Here is a 21,014-nt window from a genome sequence, read left to right on the forward strand (position 1 = left end):
CGAGAAGAATGGTGAAGATTTCAGCAGCACAACGGGGATCCAACTCCATACGACAGCTCCGAGGTCCCCTTCAGGGGTCCTCTCTTATACTGTCAGCGTGGCCTGGCTCCGCTCCCGGCCACGCCCCCTTTCTAGAACCTACCAGTGGTTCTTGGTGTGCCCTTCTGTGACATTTCCCCTAGACCCCCCTCTGGTGTATAACCTGGCCTGCTGACGTCAGGGCTGCTGAAAGCCGCAGATCCCCTTTTCTGCCAGCAGCCAGCGCTATGCTGCTACATTACTATTCTATGCCACTACACCTGTACTCACCACTGTGCCCAGTTGCTGCATTTTAGTTGCCCGGTGCTCTGCTTGTTATGAGCATCGCTCTTCTGCCTTCCGTTGTTGTTGGAGAGCAACTGTCTCCAACTGCTAAGTAGTGTCCTTTATGCGCCTCCTACATAGAGATCAATCTTGTACAAGTCATCGGCAAGTATACTCAGCTCCACATCTTCCTGTACTGCATCGGCCCATCTCTTCTCTAAACCATGTTGTTCCCATTTACCCCCCTCTATCTGGCTAAAAAGAAGCTGCTTGGGCATTCGGTGGTTGGGTATGCGGGTTACATGACCCAGCCAACGCATCTTCACCTGCCATAGGAGTTTACTGATAGGCCTGTGGTAAGGTCTTTCAAGGATTTGTGAGCTACTCACACAATCCAGTCTTGTTAAATCCGGGATGAATCCGGAAAGCCTGAATGCTTCAGAAAGGGCACCACGTTTCGCAAGCATAAAGAAGGGAAGACACAACTGTAGCCGATAAGACCCACATTGTCATCCGGAGTGATAGGCCGAGTAGCTTCCAGACAGATAGCTTCAACAAAACACACTACAGGAATTGCAAACAGTTTATTATTTACCAGCGCCATTGTGTACATTATCATTTTTATTATATAGATGTCTTTTTTTCTAATATGTTACGGCAACGACATTGAGCTCACATAATTGGCTGTCAACACTTCCCAAATATAATTTAAACAATCTGAGTAAAACACACAGTTACATATAATAACCTACTATTCATGTGTACATGACGTTTCATACCCCAAAGGTATTGTGCATATTTCAAATATCACACCTTATGCCTGTACAATGAATTAACATATGTTTAACCAATTGGAAATAAATGTTAAAATTACTCTTTAATAACAGATAAACATTTTCAATTTACAATTCCCAGAAGATTTCTCAATCAGAGGTCTTGCGTTGTTCCTTTGACTCTGAATGTCAGTGGTGATGTTTGCTACTCAGCTACTCAAGCATCCCAGCTGATATCGAGTGAATGCCCCCTCACCTCTCACAAGTTAGTAGCATTCTGGCTCTTTGTCTGTAAATGACACGCATTACGGACAGAAAACAGTTAAAACAACGTGCGGCCAATGCCCTTACATAATGTGCTGTACGATTGGTTTCCCATTATCCCTCAAGGGTTGATAAATAGACCACTACTTCATGGAGAAGTAAAAAAACCCTCTAAACTAATTTTATTTACCAGGTAAGGCCCACTAAGCTATGTAGCTTTTTATCAGAAGAGACCTGTCCACAAATAATAGCTCGACAAAGTGGCTTATCATGTGGGAATTTATAGCATCCAAATACTCTAAACACACGTTTATAAATATGGAGGGAAAACCCGGAGTAAAATGCACACGACCACGGATAGAGAGAGACGTGCAATCTCCAAATAAATGGGCATCATGGTCAGGATTGAATCCACGACCTCCTGAATACCAGGCAAGGTAGTTCACATCTGGCCACCACGGTGCCCTGCAAGTAAATAAGTGGGCTGTCCAATATGAGGATTGAGCAATTTCCACCACTGGCTCTGCCGGGCTGTAAACGGGAGATGAACACTGCCTCGATACTCAAATGAGCAGCCGGACATCACCTTGACTTTGACTAAACAATGGGGAATCTGAGCCGTAAGGTTGGGTTCAAGGACTCTTTAGAGACGCAAATGGTGCTGGACGTGTCATGTGAGGAAACTGGATGGGAAGTGTCAAGTGGAGGAAGTGGGGAAGGAGGAGGGAGTGGAGGAGGACGGCGTTGCATTGTTTATTACAGGCTTCATACATGAGATGCGCAGGTTTTAACATGTTTACAAGTAAAATGATAACTTGTACACGTGAATATTAATGTTTCACAATGCCAGATAGTGGAGGTCTTACGACACAAATTTGGCAATATCAATCGGTGTTTAGAGCAATTTCAAAACACTCCCCGAATTAAATTTAATAATACACCCGCTTATCCAGTATGCAAGTACAAAAAGTGACAGAAAATAGTTAACTTCCCCATTCATGCAGTCTATGCTTCACGAAGGGTTGCTGGGAACGAACGCCAATAACAACCATCGGGGGACTGCTGGTCTGGCTGTCGCCAATACAAAACAAGCCCAGCCGTGTGCATAACTCACATATGCTACATCGCCACGAATCCGCATTACACAAGGGATGGGGGCACGAGGTCAATGGGACCACTCACCTGAGTCGGGGGGAGCGAGAGGAGGGGTGGAAGGTGATTGGCCCGGGAGAGTTGAAAGGGAAAGGTACAGTAGGGTTAAAGGAAAAACACGCTAGGTGATCAGGAATTTTCGCCGTGCATCGGTCCGTTCGAAAAATGCCTAAAGAAAGAACAACCACGCATCTGGAAGTCCTCTACGCCTACGCGTGTGCAACAACATCACGTTGTACCCACCTGCTTGTGGGCAGCTCGTTTCTTATTCTTCCTCTTCAGGAGGAAAAAGGTGAGGCCCGAGGCGGCGAGCATCACCACGAACACCACCACCCCCGTCACCGCCGCGGGGATCACGATGTCCGAATCAGAGCCCCGCTTGCAGCGATCGTCCTTGTACCAGCCGTCGGCCAGAGGCGGGCAACTGCACAGCATGTACAACGACCCGGTCAGAAAATACAAACTATAGTATTATGTTCTTCTTGGTTCTTTCGGTAAAGTCACGTAGAAGGAAAATAGTAAAAATAAAACATAATAAAATAATTCTCACGACGTTTCGGCCACAACGCAAGCAGCCGTCCTCAGGTGAAGACCAGGTCGGGAGACAGCGGTGAAGACCAGGTCGGGAGACAGCGTCTCCCCGACAGACCTGGTCTTCACCTGAGGACGGCTGCTTGCGTCGTGGCCGAAACGTCGTGAGAATTATTTTATTATGTTTTATTTTTATTATTTTATTATTTCCCTTCTACGTAACTTTACCGAAAGAATCAAGAAGATGAATCCCTGCAGTCAAGAAAGCTTTAAATCGAAATTTATTCTTATGTTACCAGGTGAAGCCCACTGAGCTGTGTAGCTCTTTTTCAAAAGCGACCCTGCCATCACAAATGATAGCTCAACGAAGTAGCTGATCGTGTGGAAACATATAGTGGCAGCCAAATACTCTAAACGCATTTTTATTCTAAATGTGAAGGGGAAAAACGGAGAACCCAGAGACAAATCCACATGGTCACGGGGAGAACATGCTAATTCCAAATATATAGCAGGCGTCAGGGTTGGGATCAAACCTACGACCTCCTGCATACCAGGAGAGGGAGTTAACATCTCGCCACCACAGCGTCCGGCACGACACCTCATAGACAAGAGAGCACAGAATGGCATCATCATCATTGGCCTTAATCAATCCACTGCTGGATGAAAGCCTCCCCATGCAATCACCCCAATTACTGTACTCTCCTACCTCTCCCCTCTCATCTCGCTGTACTCTCCTCTCCACACTCTCCTACCTCTTATCTCAGTCTACTCCCCTCCACACTCTCCTACCTCTCATTTCACTCTACTCCCCTCCACACACTCTCCTACATCTCCCCTCTCATCTTACTGTAAGTGTTAAGCCACTGACGAGGGGCTTTATAGATTAGTACATTGGTTACATATAAATAATATCATTGTAAACTGACAATCTTGGTGGGTGGTTTAGGGTTAATGATAATAATTCGGGTGTAACTCTACCATGTAGCCCGACTCAGAACAAATCTTGCCTAGGAAAGCCTACATTTTAGGTATTCAATGGATAGACTTACCCCCACCATAGGAATGTGGAATTTTTCCACCACTAGTTCAGGGCTGTAAACAGATGAGCAGCGCCTCAATGCTCATTTGAGCCGGAAATACGGTAACTCTTGACTTGTTTTAAGGCCGTGTTCAGATATTTTACTCAAATATTTTGCTCTACTGTAAAAAAACACCATTGTCACCGTTGTACACACACGCACAGGCCACAGAGAAGGCAGTGCAAGATGAATCACTGCTGGCAGAGAACACCTTGATGGTAAAACACACGCAGCACAACACTAGGGGTACCACCTTTCCCACTTAAGACCAAACCCGCACACATTTCTCAGGCAGCCGAAGGCTAAGCTGTAATACAATTCAACACAATACCGGTACAGGACCTCGGTACAAATTAATTGCTGCCATCCAAACACAGATGCCAATCCCTGCATTATCATAGTCATACCCTAACAGGTGGCAACCCTAGGTCACACACACACAAGACGACTGCGACAAAGATCCCCGTATAGCCTGTCCAGACTGTTGGGACAAGTGTTGAAAATCACACCAGGTATTCATTTGAGGCTGAGTTGCCCTAGGGGAGGCCCAGGACCAGTTCAAATAATCGACACAGGTGCTGGCCGTGAGCAGAAATCGAACCCGAGTCGCCATGTTCGTAGCACAGCGTGCTAACCGCTACACCACCGCTCCCTCACAATTCGCACACACACGCACATACAGGGGTCATGATGCATATCTTACAAGCAAAGAGCATTCCCATCTTGCACGAGGCAGACTCCGTCATTCAAACACTCCACATCCGTGCACGGGTCCAGAGGCTTGGTCTCGCCGGGCTTGAGTGTCGTCTGGCCGGGCTTGAGTGTCGTCTGGCCGGGATTGGCTGTAGTCGAGGGGCGTGGTTGCTCCGCGACCAGGTGAGCCACATCTGCAGTTTTAATACATTTTGACATCATGGTACAATTAGAGATGAATAACCATCGTATGTATTTCTTGGCATGCAAATTATCAGCGCGGCAAAAGAGGCAGCTGTCACGGTGGTAAAGGGTGGCAGTGCGCCGGCCTTGCTGTCCCAGTCCGATGCGTTCTGCGGGCGCGGGCGGTCGCAACGGCGCAAGATTCTCAACCACCGCACTCCTCGCCGCCTCTGTCCACCTGGCAGCGAACGCGGGCGCACCGCAGTCGACGGGCAGGTCACGTGTGGTGAGGTGACATGTGGGTACGGCCACCTCTTCCGACGCGTCGGGGTCAGCGTGAAAGAGTAGGCTAGGTACCCTCGCGAGCTTGCTCTCACGGCCTGAGCAAGCAGTTGCAGGCCCTGCACCTTTACCTTTTCATGAGGCAGTATGAATGCATTGTCATCAGCCATGATCATTCTACTGGTGGATGAAGGCCTCCCCCAAGCCATTCACGCCACTGCAATATAACAATCACCTAGCGACTGCGCTCGAGGTTATTTCGTCGTTCCATCTCTGCAATCTCTCCTGTTCCTCTCTTCTTGCTCCTCTTCACTGGAACTAACTCCCACTGCAGCAGACAGAGCAACCATCTTCACGAACCAGCTTCCGTTCCTCCCTTAAAACAACCCCATCTCTTCTACCCTAGCCCATCATCAACCTACCACTGCTACTCCCTGCCCCCGATCCCAACCCCAAATCACTACCCCTATCACTACTCCTATTACTAACTCTATCACTACCCCTATCACTACCCCTGTCACTACATCTGTCCTCCTGTCACCATAACTGTACCACCCTTTTAATAGCCCCACTTTATTTTGAGCACTATCATATTTTGTACAATGTTATAATCGTTGTAAAGAGCCTTGGATTAAGGTGCCCTGTAAATCTATACAAGATATAAGATAAGGATCTAGCATGATCCCTTCCTTGACTGCCGCCCAGTCGTTACTCTTGACCACCGGTCATCGTCGCTGCCAGCCGAGCTGCGTGCTGCCCAAGCCTGATAGTGAAAATTACGTCTCCAACCCCTCCATGTTTTATATCCATGAGCTTATTATTTGGTTCTTTCGGTTAAGTCACGTCTAAAGATAAAATAATAAATTTAATTAAATAATAGAATACGACGTTTCGATTGCAACACAAGCAATCATCATCAGGTATAATGAAATAGCGACATAAAATCTAACCAGAAAACTATAGACAGACATATTAGCAGACAGATATCACCAAGATACATAGAGAGAGCAACACAGGTAACAGAGAGAGGTGGTCGTCTCTGTGGGGTGGCCTTAAATAGACAGAGGAGGGCGGATGCAGAGAGAGGGAGGGGGGTTAGAGAAAAAAATAGCATATCAATGAGTGGACAACAAAACGTGGTGCTGCAAGTGCGATGACACGGCAAGCAAGCCTGAAAATCAGGAGAAGGACACACTAAAATTAAATAACCTAGTAAAATATCGAAATGTAATGTAATACAACACAGAGGGTCGGTCAACACACAATTAACGCATAGCCTGGTTGATTACGTATTTCAAAGATTGCTAAGTTAGAATTTAAGTGTGAACATTCCAAAGAGAGGACACAGGCAGAGAGAACAAGTAGTCAGAGAGAGAGAAAAAAGAAGATAAGTTTAAAACTTCCCCGTAGAAGTGGTTCAATCTTAATTTTAGAACTTTCGTGACTGCAGGAATTATTATTTGGTTCTTTCGGTTAAGTCACGTCTAAAGATAAAATAATAAATTTAATTAAATAATAGAATACGACGTTTCGATTGCAACACAAGCAATCATCATCAGGTATAATGAAATAGCGACATAAAATCTAACCAGAAAACTATAGACAGACATATTAGCAGACAGATATCACCAAGATACATAGAGAGAGCAACACAGGTAACAGAGAGAGGTGGTCGTCTCTATGGGGTGGCCTTAAATAGACAGAGGAGGGCGGATGCAGAGAGAGGGAGGGGGGTTAGAGAAAAAATTAGCATATCAATGAGTGGACAACAAAACGTGGTGCTGCAAGTGCGATGACACGGCAAGCAAGCCTGAAAATCAGGAGAAGGACACACTAAAATTAAATAACCTAGTAAAATATCGAAATGTAATGTAATACAACACAGAGGGTCGGTCAACACACAATTAACGCATAGCCTGGTTGATTACGTATTTCAAAGATTGCTAAGTTAGAATTTAAGTGTGAACATTCCAAAGAGAGGACACAGGCAGAGAGAACAAGTAGTCAGAGAGAGAGAAAAAAGAAGATAAGTTTAAAACTTCCCCGTAGAAGTGGTTCAATCTTAATTTTAGAACTTTCGTGACTGCAGGAATTATTATTTGGTTCTTTCGGTTAAGTCACGTCTAAAGATAAAATAATAAATTAAATTAAATAATAGAATACGACGTTTCGATTGCAACACAAGCAATCATCATCAGGTATAATGAAATAGCGACATAAAATCTAACCAGAAAACTATAGACAGACATATTAGCAGACAGATATCACCAAGATACATAGAGAGAGCAACACAGGTAACAGAGAGAGGTGGTCGTCTCTGTGGGGTGGCCTTAAATAGACAGAGGAGGGCGGATGCAGAGAGAGGGAGGGGGGTTAGAGAAAAAATTAGCATATCAATGAGTGGACAACAAAACGTGGTGCTGCAAGTGCGATGACACGGCAAGCAAGCCTGAAAATCAGGAGAAGGACACACTAAAATTAAATAACCTAGTAAAATATCGAAATGTAATGTAATACAACACAGAGGGTCGGTCAACACACAATTAACGCATAGCCTGGTTGATTACGTATTTCAAAGATTGCTAAGTTAGAATTTAAGTGTGAACATTCCAAAGAGAGGACACAGGCAGAGAGAACAAGTAGTCAGAGAGAGAGAAAAAAGAAGATAAGTTTAAAACTTCCCCGTAGAAGTGGTTCAATCTTAATTTTAGAACTTTCGTGACTGCAGGAATTATTATTTGGTTCTTTCGGTTAAGTCACGTCTAAAGATAAAATAATAAATTAAATTAAATAATAGAATACGACGTTTCGATTGCAACACAAGCAATCATCATCAGGTATAATGAAATAGCGACATAAAATCTAACCAGAAAACTATAGACAGACATATTAGCAGACAGATATCACCAAGATACATAGAGAGAGCAACACAGGTAACAGAGAGAGGTGGTCGTCTCTGTGGGGTGGCCTTAAATAGACAGAGGAGGGCGGATGCAGAGAGAGGGAGGGGGGTTAGAGAAAAAATTAGCATATCAATGAGTGGACAACAAAACGTGGTGCTGCAAGTGCGATGACACGGCAAGCAAGCCTGAAAATCAGGAGAAGGACACACTAAAACTAAATAACCTAGTAAAATATCGAAATGTAATGTAATACAACACAGAGGGTCGGTCAACACACAATTAACGCATAGCCTGGTTGATTACGTATTTCAAAGATTGCTAAGTTAGAATTTAAGTGTGAACATTCCAAAGAGAGGACACAGGCAGAGAGAACAAGTAGTCAGAGAGAGAGAAAAAAGAAGATAAGTTTAAAACTTCCCCGTAGAAGTGGTTCAATCTTAATTTTAGAACTTTCGTGACTGCAGGAATTATTATTTGGTTCTTTCGGTTAAGTCACGTCTAAAGATAAAATAATAAATTAAATTAAATAATAGAATACGACGTTTCGATTGCAACACAAGCAATCATCATCAGGTATAATGAAATAGCGACATAAAATCTAACCAGAAAACTATAGACAGACATATTAGCAGACAGATATCACCAAGATACATAGAGAGAGCAACACAGGTAACAGAGAGAGGTGGTCGTCTCTGTGGGGTGGCCTTAAATAGACAGAGGAGGGCGGATACAGAGAGAGGGAGGGGGGTTAAAGAAAAAATTAGCATATCAATGAGTGGACAACAAAACGTGGTGCTGCAAGTGCGATGACACGGCAAGCAAGCCTGAAAATCAGGAGAAGGACACACTAAAATTAAATAACCTAGTAAAATATCGAAATGTAATGTAATACAACACAGAGGGTCGGTCAACACACAATTAACGCATAGCCTGGTTGATTACGTATTTCAAAGATTGCTAAGTTAGAATTTAAGTGTGAACATTCCAAAGAGAGGACACAGGCAGAGAGAACAAGTAGTCAGAGAGAGAGAAAAAAGAAGATAAGTTTAAAACTTCCCCGTAGAAGTGGTTCAATCTTAATTTTAGAACTTTCGTGACTGCAGGAATTATTATTTGGTTCTTTCGGTTAAGTCACGTCTAAAGATAAAATAATAAATTAAATTAAATAATAGAATACGACGTTTCGATTGCAACACAAGCAATCATCATCAGGTATAATGAAATAGCGACATAAAATCTAACCAGAAAACTATAGACAGACATATTAGCAGACAGATATCACCAAGATACATAGAGAGAGCAACACAGGTAACAGAGAGAGGTGGTCGTCTCTGTGGGGTGGCCTTAAATAGACAGAGGAGGGCGGATGCAGAGAGAGGGAGGGGGGTTAGAGAAAAAATTAGCATATCAATGAGTGGACAACAAAACGTGGTGCTGCAAGTGCGATGACACGGCAAGCAAGCCTGAAAATCAGGAGAAGGACACACTAAAATTAAATAACCTAGTAAAATATCGAAATGTAATGTAATACAACACAGAGGGTCGGTCAACACACAATTAACGCATAGCCTGGTTGATTACGTATTTCAAAGATTGCTAAGTTAGAATTTAAGTGTGAACATTCCAAAGAGAGGACACAGGCAGAGAGAACAAGTAGTCAGAGAGAGAGAAAAAAGAAGATAAGTTTAAAACTTCCCCGTAGAAGTGGTTCTATAGTTTTCTGGTTAGATTTTATGTCGCTATTTCATTATACCTGATGATGATTGCTTGTGTTGCAATCGAAACGTCGTATTCTATTATTTAATTTAATTTATTATTTTATCTTTAGACGTGACTTAACCGAAAGAACCAAATAATAATTCCTGCAGTCACGAAAGTTCTAAAATTAAGATTGAACCACTTCTACGGGGAAGTTTTAAACTTATCTTCTTTTTTCTCTCTCTCTGACTACTTGTTCTCTCTGCCTGTGTCCTCTCTTTGGAATGTTCACACTTAAATTCTAACTTAGCAATCTTTGAAATACGTAATCAACCAGGCTATGCGTTAATTGTGTGTTGACCGACCCTCTGTGTTGTATTACATTACATTTCGATATTTTACTAGGTTATTTAATTTTAGTGTGTCCTTCTCCTGATTTTCAGGCTTGCTTGCCGTGTCATCGCACTTGCAGCACCACGTTTTGTTGTCCACTCATTGATATGCTAATTTTTTCTCTAACCCCCCTCCCTCTCTCTGCATCCGCCCTCCTCTGTCTATTTAAGGCCACCCCACAGAGACGACCACCTCTCTCTGTTACCTGTGTTGCTCTCTCTATGTATCTTGGTGATATCTGTCTGCTAATATGTCTGTCTATAGTTTTCTGGTTAGATTTTATGTCGCTATTTCATTATACCTGATGATGATTGCTTGTGTTGCAATCGAAACGTCGTATTCTATTATTTAATTTAATTTATTATTTTATCTTTAGACGTGACTTAACCGAAAGAACCAAATAATAATTCCTGCAGTCACGAAAGTTCTAAAATTAAGATTGAACCACTTCTACGGGGAAGTTTTAAACTTATCTTCTTTTTTCTCTCTCTCTGACTACTTGTTCTCTCTGCCTGTGTCCTCTCTTTGGAATGTTCACACTTAAATTCTAACTTAGCAATCTTTGAAATACGTAATCAACCAGGCTATGCGTTAATTGTGTGTTGACCGACCCTCTGTGTTGTATTACATTACATTTCGATATTTTACTAGGTTATTTAATTTTAGTGTGTCCTTCTCCTGATTTTCAGGCTTGCTTGCCGTGTCATCGCACTTGCAGCACCACGTTTTGTTGTCCACTCATTGATATGCTAATTTTTTCTCTAACCCCCCTCCCTCTCTCTGCATCCGCCCTCCTCTGTCTATTTAAGGCCACCCCACAGAGACGACCACCTCTCTCTGTTACCTGTGTTGCTCTCTCTATGTATCTTGGTGATATCTGTCTGCTAATATGTCTGTCTATAGTTTTCTGGTTAGATTTTATGTCGCTATTTCATTATACCTGATGATGATTGCTTGTGTTGCAATCGAAACGTCGTATTCTATTATTTAATTTAATTTATTATTTTATCTTTAGACGTGACTTAACCGAAAGAACCAAATAATAATTCCTGCAGTCACGAAAGTTCTAAAATTAAGATTGAACCACTTCTACGGGGAAGTTTTAAACTTATCTTCTTTTTTCTCTCTCTCTGACTACTTGTTCTCTCTGCCTGTGTCCTCTCTTTGGAATGTTCACACTTAAATTCTAACTTAGCAATCTTTGAAATACGTAATCAACCAGGCTATGCGTTAATTGTGTGTTGACCGACCCTCTGTGTTGTATTACATTACATTTCGATATTTTACTAGGTTATTTAGTTTTAGTGTGTCCTTCTCCTGATTTTCAGGCTTGCTTGCCGTGTCATCGCACTTGCAGCACCACGTTTTGTTGTCCACTCATTGATATGCTAATTTTTTCTCTAACCCCCCTCCCTCTCTCTGCATCCGCCCTCCTCTGTCTATTTAAGGCCACCCCACAGAGACGACCACCTCTCTCTGTTACCTGTGTTGCTCTCTCTATGTATCTTGGTGATATCTGTCTGCTAATATGTCTGTCTATAGTTTTCTGGTTAGATTTTATGTCGCTATTTCATTATACCTGATGATGATTGCTTGTGTTGCAATCGAAACGTCGTATTCTATTATTTAATTTAATTTATTATTTTATCTTTAGACGTGACTTAACCGAAAGAACCAAATAATAATTCCTGCAGTCACGAAAGTTCTAAAATTAAGATTGAACCACTTCTACGGGGAAGTTTTAAACTTATCTTCTTTTTTCTCTCTCTCTGACTACTTGTTCTCTCTGCCTGTGTCCTCTCTTTGGAATGTTCACACTTAAATTCTAACTTAGCAATCTTTGAAATACGTAATCAACCAGGCTATGCGTTAATTGTGTGTTGACCGACCCTCTGTGTTGTATTACATTACATTTCGATATTTTACTAGGTTATTTAATTTTAGTGTGTCCTTCTCCTGATTTTCAGGCTTGCTTGCCGTGTCATCGCACTTGCAGCACCACGTTTTGTTGTCCACTCATTGATATGCTAATTTTTTCTCTAACCCCCCTCCCTCTCTCTGCATCCGCCCTCCTCTGTCTATTTAAGGCCACCCCACAGAGACGACCACCTCTCTCTGTTACCTGTGTTGCTCTCTCTATGTATCTTGGTGATATCTGTCTGCTAATATGTCTGTCTATAGTTTTATGGTTAGATTTTATGTCGCTATTTCATTATACCTGATGATGATTGCTTGTGTTGCAATCGAAACGTCGTATTCTATTATTTAATTTAATTTATTATTTTATCTTTAGACGTGACTTAACCGAAAGAACCAAATAATAATTCCTGCAGTCACGAAAGTTCTAAAATTAAGATTGAACCACTTCTACGGGGAAGTTTTAAACTTATCTTCTTTTTTCTCTCTCTCTGACTACTTGTTCTCTCTGCCTGTGTCCTCTCTTTGGAATGTTCACACTTAAATTCTAACTTAGCAATCTTTGAAATACGTAATCAACCAGGCTATGCGTTAATTGTGTGTTGACCGACCCTCTGTGTTGTATTACATTACATTTCGATATTTTACTAGGTTATTTAATTTTAGTGTGTCCTTCTCCTGATTTTCAGGCTTGCTTGCCGTGTCATCGCACTTGCAGCACCACGTTTTGTTGTCCACTCATTGATATGCTAATTTTTTCTCTAACCCCCCTCCCTCTCTCTGCATCCGCCCTCCTCTGTCTATTTAAGGCCACCCCACAGAGACGACCACCTCTCTCTGTTACCTGTGTTGCTCTCTCTATGTATCTTGGTGATATCTGTCTGCTAATATGTCTGTCTATAGTTTTCTGGTTAGATTTTATGTCGCTATTTCATTATACCTGATGATGATTGCTTGTGTTGCAATCGAAACGTCGTATTCTATTATTTAATTTAATTTATTATTTTATCTTTAGACGTGACTTAACCGAAAGAACCAAATAATAATTCCTGCAGTCACGAAAGTTCTAAAATTAAGATTGATCCATGAGCTTCTTTTTCTGCCCTTCCCCCCCAAGTCTCATTGTAATTATCTGCATGCATCTCTCTCCATGCTGCGTTGCACACTTTTCATCTGCAGTTTACATTTTCTACATCGGTGGTCACGTCTGTGGTGCATATTCCATCGCAGGTCATCAGCACTCATTGAAAACTTTCTTCTGAAGGCGCAAGTTTTTCATTACCGATGTGAACAATTCGCCTCCTTCACATAGGCAGGCCCTCCACGTGAAACATAAAAGTGTTTTTACACATTCCATCAGCCACCCGGCCTTCTGGGAGTGTAGAATTTTAACAGCATTGGTGCAATACTGTGGCAGCAAGCTCTGGAATGATGTCAACATTCAGTGTCTTGTCATAAAGTCAGGCATGCTTTAGCCAATGCTGGTGAACTGTCAGATGTTTATTGGCAAGGATCCTTATCCGGCAACTCACCAACGTCTATACCAGGGGTGGGCAAACTTTTTGACTCGCGGGCCACAATGGGTTCTAAAATTTGACAGAGGGGCCAGGCCAGGAACACGTGGATGGAGTGTTTGTGTGAACTAATATAAATGACACGTAAAAAGTCATTACATGAAAGGATTTGGCCTTTAACAGGTAGCAAAGAATTTATTTGCAAGGCAATTTAACAAATTGCACGAACATGAACAATACAAAAACATGTCGTAACGTGACTGATCAAACATCATGAAAACATCTGAGGCCTGCGCCAAACCAATTACCTCACTTGAACTTTATTATCTACATTAACAGGTTAGAGCAGCCACGCAGGCTGTGTGTCGGAGATTTGGCTCCAACCTCGCTGCAGCAACACATCATCACTTTCAGTTTCAGTGGGAACAGTGTTGTTGATCTCCCATTTTTGCCTGTGTATCCAAGTCTGGAGTTATTTTGGTTGTGGCAATTCTCAGGATAGATCTGAGGTGCTGATCCATTAACTTTGATCTGTGACGGGTTTTGTTGGCGTTCATGACACTGAATGTCAGCTCACACACATAAGTCGAGCCAAACAAAGTCAGTATCTTCTGTGCAGTCGTCCGGAGGTTTGGAAACGTGGCTCTGTTAAGTGAAGCATAAAAGTCATTCATTTGAATTTCTCCTTCAGGACGGAGTCAGACTGAAGATCTATCAGTTCCAACTGCAGCTCCTGTGGTGCTGTTTCAGGGTCTTGTGACAGGAGACAGGACACCAGCTGAAGTGACTGTTCAATGTTTTCGAAATCAGAGAACCTACGGCAGAATTCTCCGTGCAGGTTCTCAAGTGATTTGCTGTATTTTTTTGCGTTTCGCGGTGCCTCTTCCTGCATGGCAAGTGTGGGGAAATGAGCAAAAGATTTGTTCGCAACTTGTCCGGAGAACAAAGTGAGCTTGAATTTGAAGGCTTTCACATGTTTGTACATGTCGTGAACAAACTGATCTTTCCCCTGCAGTTTCACATTCAGCTCATTCATGTGTGAAAATATGTCCACAGCAAACGCAAAGTCACTAAGCCAGTTCTTGTCGCTTAGCTCAGGGAATTCGTCAGATTTCCCCATCAACTCCAAAAATGCGATGATGTCCTCTTTCAGCTCCCACACTCGTTGTAACACTTTCCCCAAACTTAACCAGCGGACACGAGAGTGGTACAGCAAGTCCTGATGATCCGCATCAGTTTCCTCCAGGGAGGTAATAAACTGACGGTGCTGAAGTCCCCTTGCTCGTATAAAGTTCACAAGTTGTATGACTGGATTCACGACATGATTAAGCTGCAATACAGACTTACACAGGGATTCCTGATGGATGATGCAGTGAAGGAAAAAAAGATCCTAGACAGGGTTTTCCTCTTTCACTTCATCCTGGATTCTTTTCAGCAGCCCAACATTTTTTCCAGTTAAATGTGGCGATCCATCCGTTGTGACATTGACAAGTTTACTCCAAGGTAGCGTCATTCTTTCGATGACAGCAGATACCTGGTTATACAAATCCTCTCCCCCGCGTTGTTCCTTTCAGGGACTCCATGGTCAAAAACTCCTCTGTTATCGCAAAACTGTCGTCAATGCCTCGGAAAAAAATGAGGAGCTGAGCAGTGTCTTTTACGTCCGTACTTTCATCCAGTGCTAGTGAATATAATTCAAAGGAATCAGACTTTTTGTTTAATTGACTGGCTATATTTTTATCAATCAGTTCCACACGGCGAGTCACAGTCCTGCTTGATAAACTGACTTTTTCAAATTAGCTTTTGATCTCCGGACACAAGATGTCTGCTGTCTGTACCATGCATTCTTTTACAAACTTGCCTTCGGAGAAAGTGGTAATGAGTGGTAATGTTGGTGAGAAGAAGGTTTTAAAGAAAATGTTAATCGAAGTGAAGAAGGAAATTATTGAAAAGTTTGTATAATTAATGATTTTTCAAACTTTAATTATGTTTTATGTGCTTAAAACTCTTTAAAAAACTGTGGGGTCTAGAACGGACTCGTGAAATTCGGAGAGAACACGGAGTTAAGTTTTGTTTGTTTTGTTGAATTACACAAAGCGTAACAGTTATGTATATAACTTTTGTTATATAAAATTCCTAGTGTAATGCGAGCGTAAATGGGGTTGTTGCTGGGCTCGGGTCCAATCACACGACCCGGGGTATTGGGGGGCGGAGCCTGGTCTGCGGGGCGTGTGGGAGGGGCCACCATTCACCTCGGCTCCAATGGGAGGCGAGGTGAATGGGGGCGGAGCCAGCGGGGTAGTATGGAAGGCCGGATCTGAGGATCCGGAAGGGGAGGAACCAGGGTCACGTGGGGGGAATGTATATAAGTGGGAGCCCAGAAGAGATCAGGGCAGTCGGGGAAGTTAAGAGGCTGAACCACGTTTGGTGGTGAGGAAAGATCCGCGCCATCGGCCACGTGGCCGAAGGACCTCAGTACGCCGTCGGCCAGCGGTGTGCGGAGTGCGGGAATAGAGGAGCACGCGAGGAGCGTGCAGAACACGAGAGAGAGAGAGAGAGCGTGCGTGCGTGGCACGCGAGAGAAAGCGTGCGTGGCACGCGAGAGGGAGCGTGCGCGGGGCGCGCGCGAGACGACACTGGTCCGAGAGGAGGCCAGTGGGGGATGCGGAGAAGAACCTAAATAATAGACAAGCGGAGACCAGCAGTGCCTGATGGAGTCTTTTATTACACTAGTAAGATATTAATTTTGTAAGTGTAGTCATACCCTTTCCCCTCATTCAAGCAGTAATTTAGAGAGCGAAAGCGCCGAGTATGTAAATCGCTAACATAAGAACCCGTTAATCTCTTCTAGCATCATTCATACAATGATGCGGTGAAGTAAACGTTCATACGATATTATGGTGAATGCTTCCAAAAACAATACTGTACCCAAATATTACTGTTAACTTACTTTCAATATTAACATGAATTGCTCATACGAATATTCTCTCTCTCAGAATCGACCGACTGATATAGCAGACAAAACAATCATCTTGTTGAACGATTCTAAACCTTGATGCGGCAATGTTAGTTTTCTCTGTTGTTCAAGGGTTTCTCAGTGTTTTTCAATGTTTTTACATTTAGTATACTATTACACTGAATTCTATGGCATAATTAACTATTTTTGTGCTTAATAATCTTAAAAAAACAATATTTATATACAGTTCGTAGGAGTCTGGAATGGATTAATAGTATTTACATACAATCCAATGGGAAAATTAGGTTCGAGTCACGACCAAACCGGTTGCGACCAAAGTTATGGAATGAATTATGGTCGTGACCAGATGTTCTACTATACACCACACTCCCGGTAAAAGTACGCTAACTATTGGGGAAATGGGGGCATTACAGGAGGAAGGTAAAATTTAATTTAATAATAATATTTGGACAAGTTCGGCGGGCCGGATTAAAAAGCCCAACGGGCCGTATACGGCCCGCGGGCCGTACTTTGCCCATGTCTGGTCTATACTCTTTGGTTCTTTCGGTAAAGTCACGTAGGTGAAAATTATAAAATAAAATAAAAATGAAAACAACTAAATTAAATCACGACGTTTCAGGCACAACACAAGCGTCCTTCATCAGGTGGGGACCACCACAGCGAAAACAATCGCTGAAGTATGCCAAAGAGATGGCTGTAACAAGGGATTATATAGCTGAGGGGGCGGGGGGGGAGCCAGGGTGAGTGTGGGGGCGGGGAGAGCGGCAAGGATGTTCCAAGAGTTCGGACTAAAGCTGTGCCAGTACAGTAGTAGTACGCCTTTTGGCGTCATCTGGTCCAACACCAGTGGAGACTAGGCTCTAAGAAAAGCCGTCTCGGGTGTGGACCAATCAATTTCAAGGACAGTGCATATCATTATCAGAGTTGTCTCTTTTTGTTTGCATTTTGACTGCTTGTGTTGTGGTTATTACAAATATGATCCCTCGTATAAAGGTGTCAGTTTTGTTGCCAGATAAAAGGGTAAAGCCCTATTACTATATCTTGCTACTGGCAAAGGAGGTCACATAATGTCTGTGCTAGTATGTTGGGTGGGGGGGGAAATCTGCACGATCGAAACACCGCACGTCAAATTTCCTATTGATGGTAGCGTGCAAGGCTGGGAGTAAAATACTGGAGATGTGGGTATGAATATAAACTAATAGGCAGCTAAGGTTTTACTTGGTTAATAACATCCTTCCAATGATTGCTCAATTTGAATCCATCTTCTCGGTTGAAGTTATGTCTATGTTTGTATATCTGGATGGCTTCGTGGACAAATCTTTGGTGGCATCCAGACGGCTTGCAGAGCATTTTGGTATCAGAGAAAACAATATCATGAGAGCCCACCGCGTTGTAGCAGTGGTTAGCTACGGCAGAAGAGTTCGTCCTACCGTGTTTCAAATCTGACTTGTGCTCGCGAATGCGGTCAGATACATGTCGTTTTGTTTCCCCAATGTAACAATCACCACAAATGCAACTCAGTTTGTAGTAATTTAGTTGTTTTCATTTTTATTTTATTTTATAATTTTCACCTACGTGACTTTACCGAAATAACCAAAGAGTATGAATCATTGCAGTCACGAAAACTCCAAATATAGAATTCACCAACGTCTGTTCAGGTAAGCCCGACTCTGCTGTGTGAAGGAGGCAATCCTTGTGTGCTCGTTTATTCCGTTCCCTATATTCCCCACGACGCCGACGGTGGCGGTTTTGCTCTACCAGTGTGCGTGGCGGTGCCTGGCGGGGAGCCCACCTGCGAAGGCGATGAGCACCATGAGCTCGTCGCCCTTGACGTAGTTGCGCGACAGCAGCGTGTGATGCGACATGAAGCTGCTCGTTCCCAGACCGGGTCCCCGGAAGTACGTTTCACCGGACACCGGAGACCCCACCCTGTCTGGCCGGTCCCAGTAATAGTATGTGGTTCCGTTAGCTGTGAAGACATCGCATTGGGTGTGGGGGAGGGGAGGGGAGAGTGAGGTTGGTGGGAGAGATTAGTCGTCGTTGTGTAAAAGCCGTCGAAGTCGATCTGTTATGACAAACATCGGCGTTCACCCACTGGCTAATCGCTGTACTGGGACAATCCTAGTTTGGTCAGGCAGAACGGCCACTCGTGATCGATTGTCTGTTGCTACTGGCGAGAGTGCGATTGGCTGAAGGGCTCGCAAGGGGATTTAGGAGAGAGTTGGGAATTCAGGCGGGAGTTTGGTTAAATATCGCTGTGGCGGATTGGAAGGTTCCAGAAGTAGGAGGGATCGTGAGAGGACATAAAAGACAGGAGATAAGGTATCGTGGTCTGCTGGAGATCTCCCTATGGTTAGCCTGCTGGTGGTGTAAACATCTCAAAGTCTGCGAATAACGCCGACCGTCAGCAACCCTACTCACGTTAAATTCGATATTTGACAATCTTAAAAAATTCTGCCACAAATTAGTAAAATTGGGTTTACACGCAGCAGCAACCATCGCACATGACTGGTAGACGAATACCCACTTGCACGCCGGTGCTGAGTCACCTTGTGCAGCACAGGGTGCTCACTAAAACTATTTGGGAGACCTTTTGTCTTTGTGCGCGTGCGGTGCTCACGGTGGGTGCCCTCGTATTTCGGATCGGTGGTGACGCTGCGGGTACGCGACATGCGGTCCCCGACGTCCCAGTGCTGGTCCATCACGCTCATGGTCGCCTGCTTCCACGGGCAGGGCCAGGTCAGCGAGTTGTCCTTGTCGCCGCTCGTCAGGTGGAAATACAGCGCCAGGTTCTCGGGATTGTCGCTTGTGCCATTGATGTACATGGAGATCTGGAAGTTGTAGCCTTCGCCGCTCTCGAACCGCGGGCTGTAGATCCTGCCCCCGGGCCCCGACGGCGACGACGCCAGAACTCGCGAGAAATTCTGGATACGCCACATGTGGGTGGGACACTTCACCTCCATGATGCTGACATCATCGATGGCTATGCCCCCTGGAGAGGTGGCCAAGCCCTTCAATCCTTTGAACACCACGCGGAATGGCTGCGTCTCTGCCAGCGGATGGAAGACAAACTTCCACTGAGCATCACTAAAATCTGTGGGGTGGTGGGCCGGGGGGGGGGACAGACACACGCGCAAGGCTCCGAGTTGATTTTTAGTGGTGCAAATCCCATCTGAAAACGCTGGAGAATTGGTAATGCGCTCGATTTTTTTTGCATGGAGGCGCAGGAAACTAGAGACACGGAAAGCAGCCAGAACCGGTGGGCGGGTGGGTAAGTGAGTGGGTGAGCGGGTGAGTGAGTGCGAGAGTAAGTGGGTGAGTGAGTGAATGGGGGAGAGAGCGGGAGAGTGAGTGTGTGAGTGGGTGAGTGGGAGAGTGAGTGGGTGGGTCGGTGGATGAGTGAGTAGGTGCATGTGTGAGCGAGTGGGTGGGTGAGTAAGTGTGTGGGTGGGTGAGTGTGTTGTTGTGACCTACAGTGTCGTGGTTGAACACAGTGTGGTGGATGAGACAAGAGAGTCAGAGTCCAGTGGACCGAATCCTCAACATAGCTGGCGCAATCACCGAGTGGATATCAAAGGAACAGTCACCACTGTCGTTGTGATACAAGAGTAATAAGGTGGTGACTGATTGCCAGTGGGTATGTGATAGGAGTGAATCGGCGAGTGTTGGATCGTCTCAAGCAATACGACTGCTCCACGCTGTATGGGGTGTGGTGTTCGAGGCTGCAATGAAACGAGTGCCTCGAGGCGTCGAGCCGCAACGTTCGGTCTGCGTCGTTACCAGTGATCCACATGACCTCCTTGAGCTCGGTGGAGTTGCCGACGCGCAAGTGGACCCCGAGCTTGTCCCCGCGCTGCCCACTGCTGCCGGAGTAGTAGAACTGTAGGCATTGGTCCTGCTGGCGCTTTGGAACCAGCGTCCGCGTTTCGAGTAGCGCATGGCTCCCTTCGGTACCCACTGAGGTTCTCATGAACATGAAGTGGCCCTTCCCTGCAACGATGACCACCAAATGCAGAGGCGACCGCCCAACGCCGCTCGACGTCATTAAACGTCCGCTTGGAGAATGTGAAAAAAAGAATAAGTAGACGATACGCCTCCTTCACATAGCCGTCTCGCCATATCAACCATAAACTTTTTTTTTTTACACATCCCATCAGCCAACAGGCCTTCCGGGAGTGCATTATTTCAGCGGCATTGATTCAGTAAAAACAAGCTCTGGATGGGTTTCAACATTCATTGTCTCATCAGCAGAGTCAGAATCACTTGAACCAATGCTGAACTTGTAGATGTTTATAGGCAAGGATCCCCTCTGCCTCTGTTAGACGTAGGTAGTTCGACACAAAACTCTACAA

General features: G+C 44.3%; 1 protein-coding gene across 1 annotated transcript in view; it reads right to left on the bottom strand.

Annotated features, from left to right (window-relative positions):
* Positions 1-1,335: 1,335 nt before the first annotated feature.
* The window catches only part of MEP1B (meprin A subunit beta), a 29,742-nt gene continuing 10,063 nt past the window's right edge, over positions 1,336-21,014 (bottom strand). The window contains exons 10-15 of the mRNA XM_078855129.1: positions 20,443-20,652; positions 19,283-19,756; positions 18,455-18,631; positions 4,806-4,989; positions 2,736-2,916; positions 1,336-1,365 (exon numbers count right to left, since the gene is read on the bottom strand). Of these exons, the coding sequence (XP_078711255.1) occupies positions 1,336-1,365; positions 2,736-2,916; positions 4,806-4,989; positions 18,455-18,631; positions 19,283-19,756; positions 20,443-20,652 (1,256 nt within the window). The remainder of the gene's footprint in view (positions 1,366-2,735; positions 2,917-4,805; positions 4,990-18,454; positions 18,632-19,282; positions 19,757-20,442; positions 20,653-21,014) is intronic.

The sequence above is a fragment of the Lampetra fluviatilis genome, chromosome 4 (genome assembly GCF_964198595.1).
Source record: "Lampetra fluviatilis chromosome 4, kcLamFluv1.1, whole genome shotgun sequence".
NCBI lineage: Eukaryota > Metazoa > Chordata > Hyperoartia > Petromyzontiformes > Petromyzontidae > Lampetra > Lampetra fluviatilis.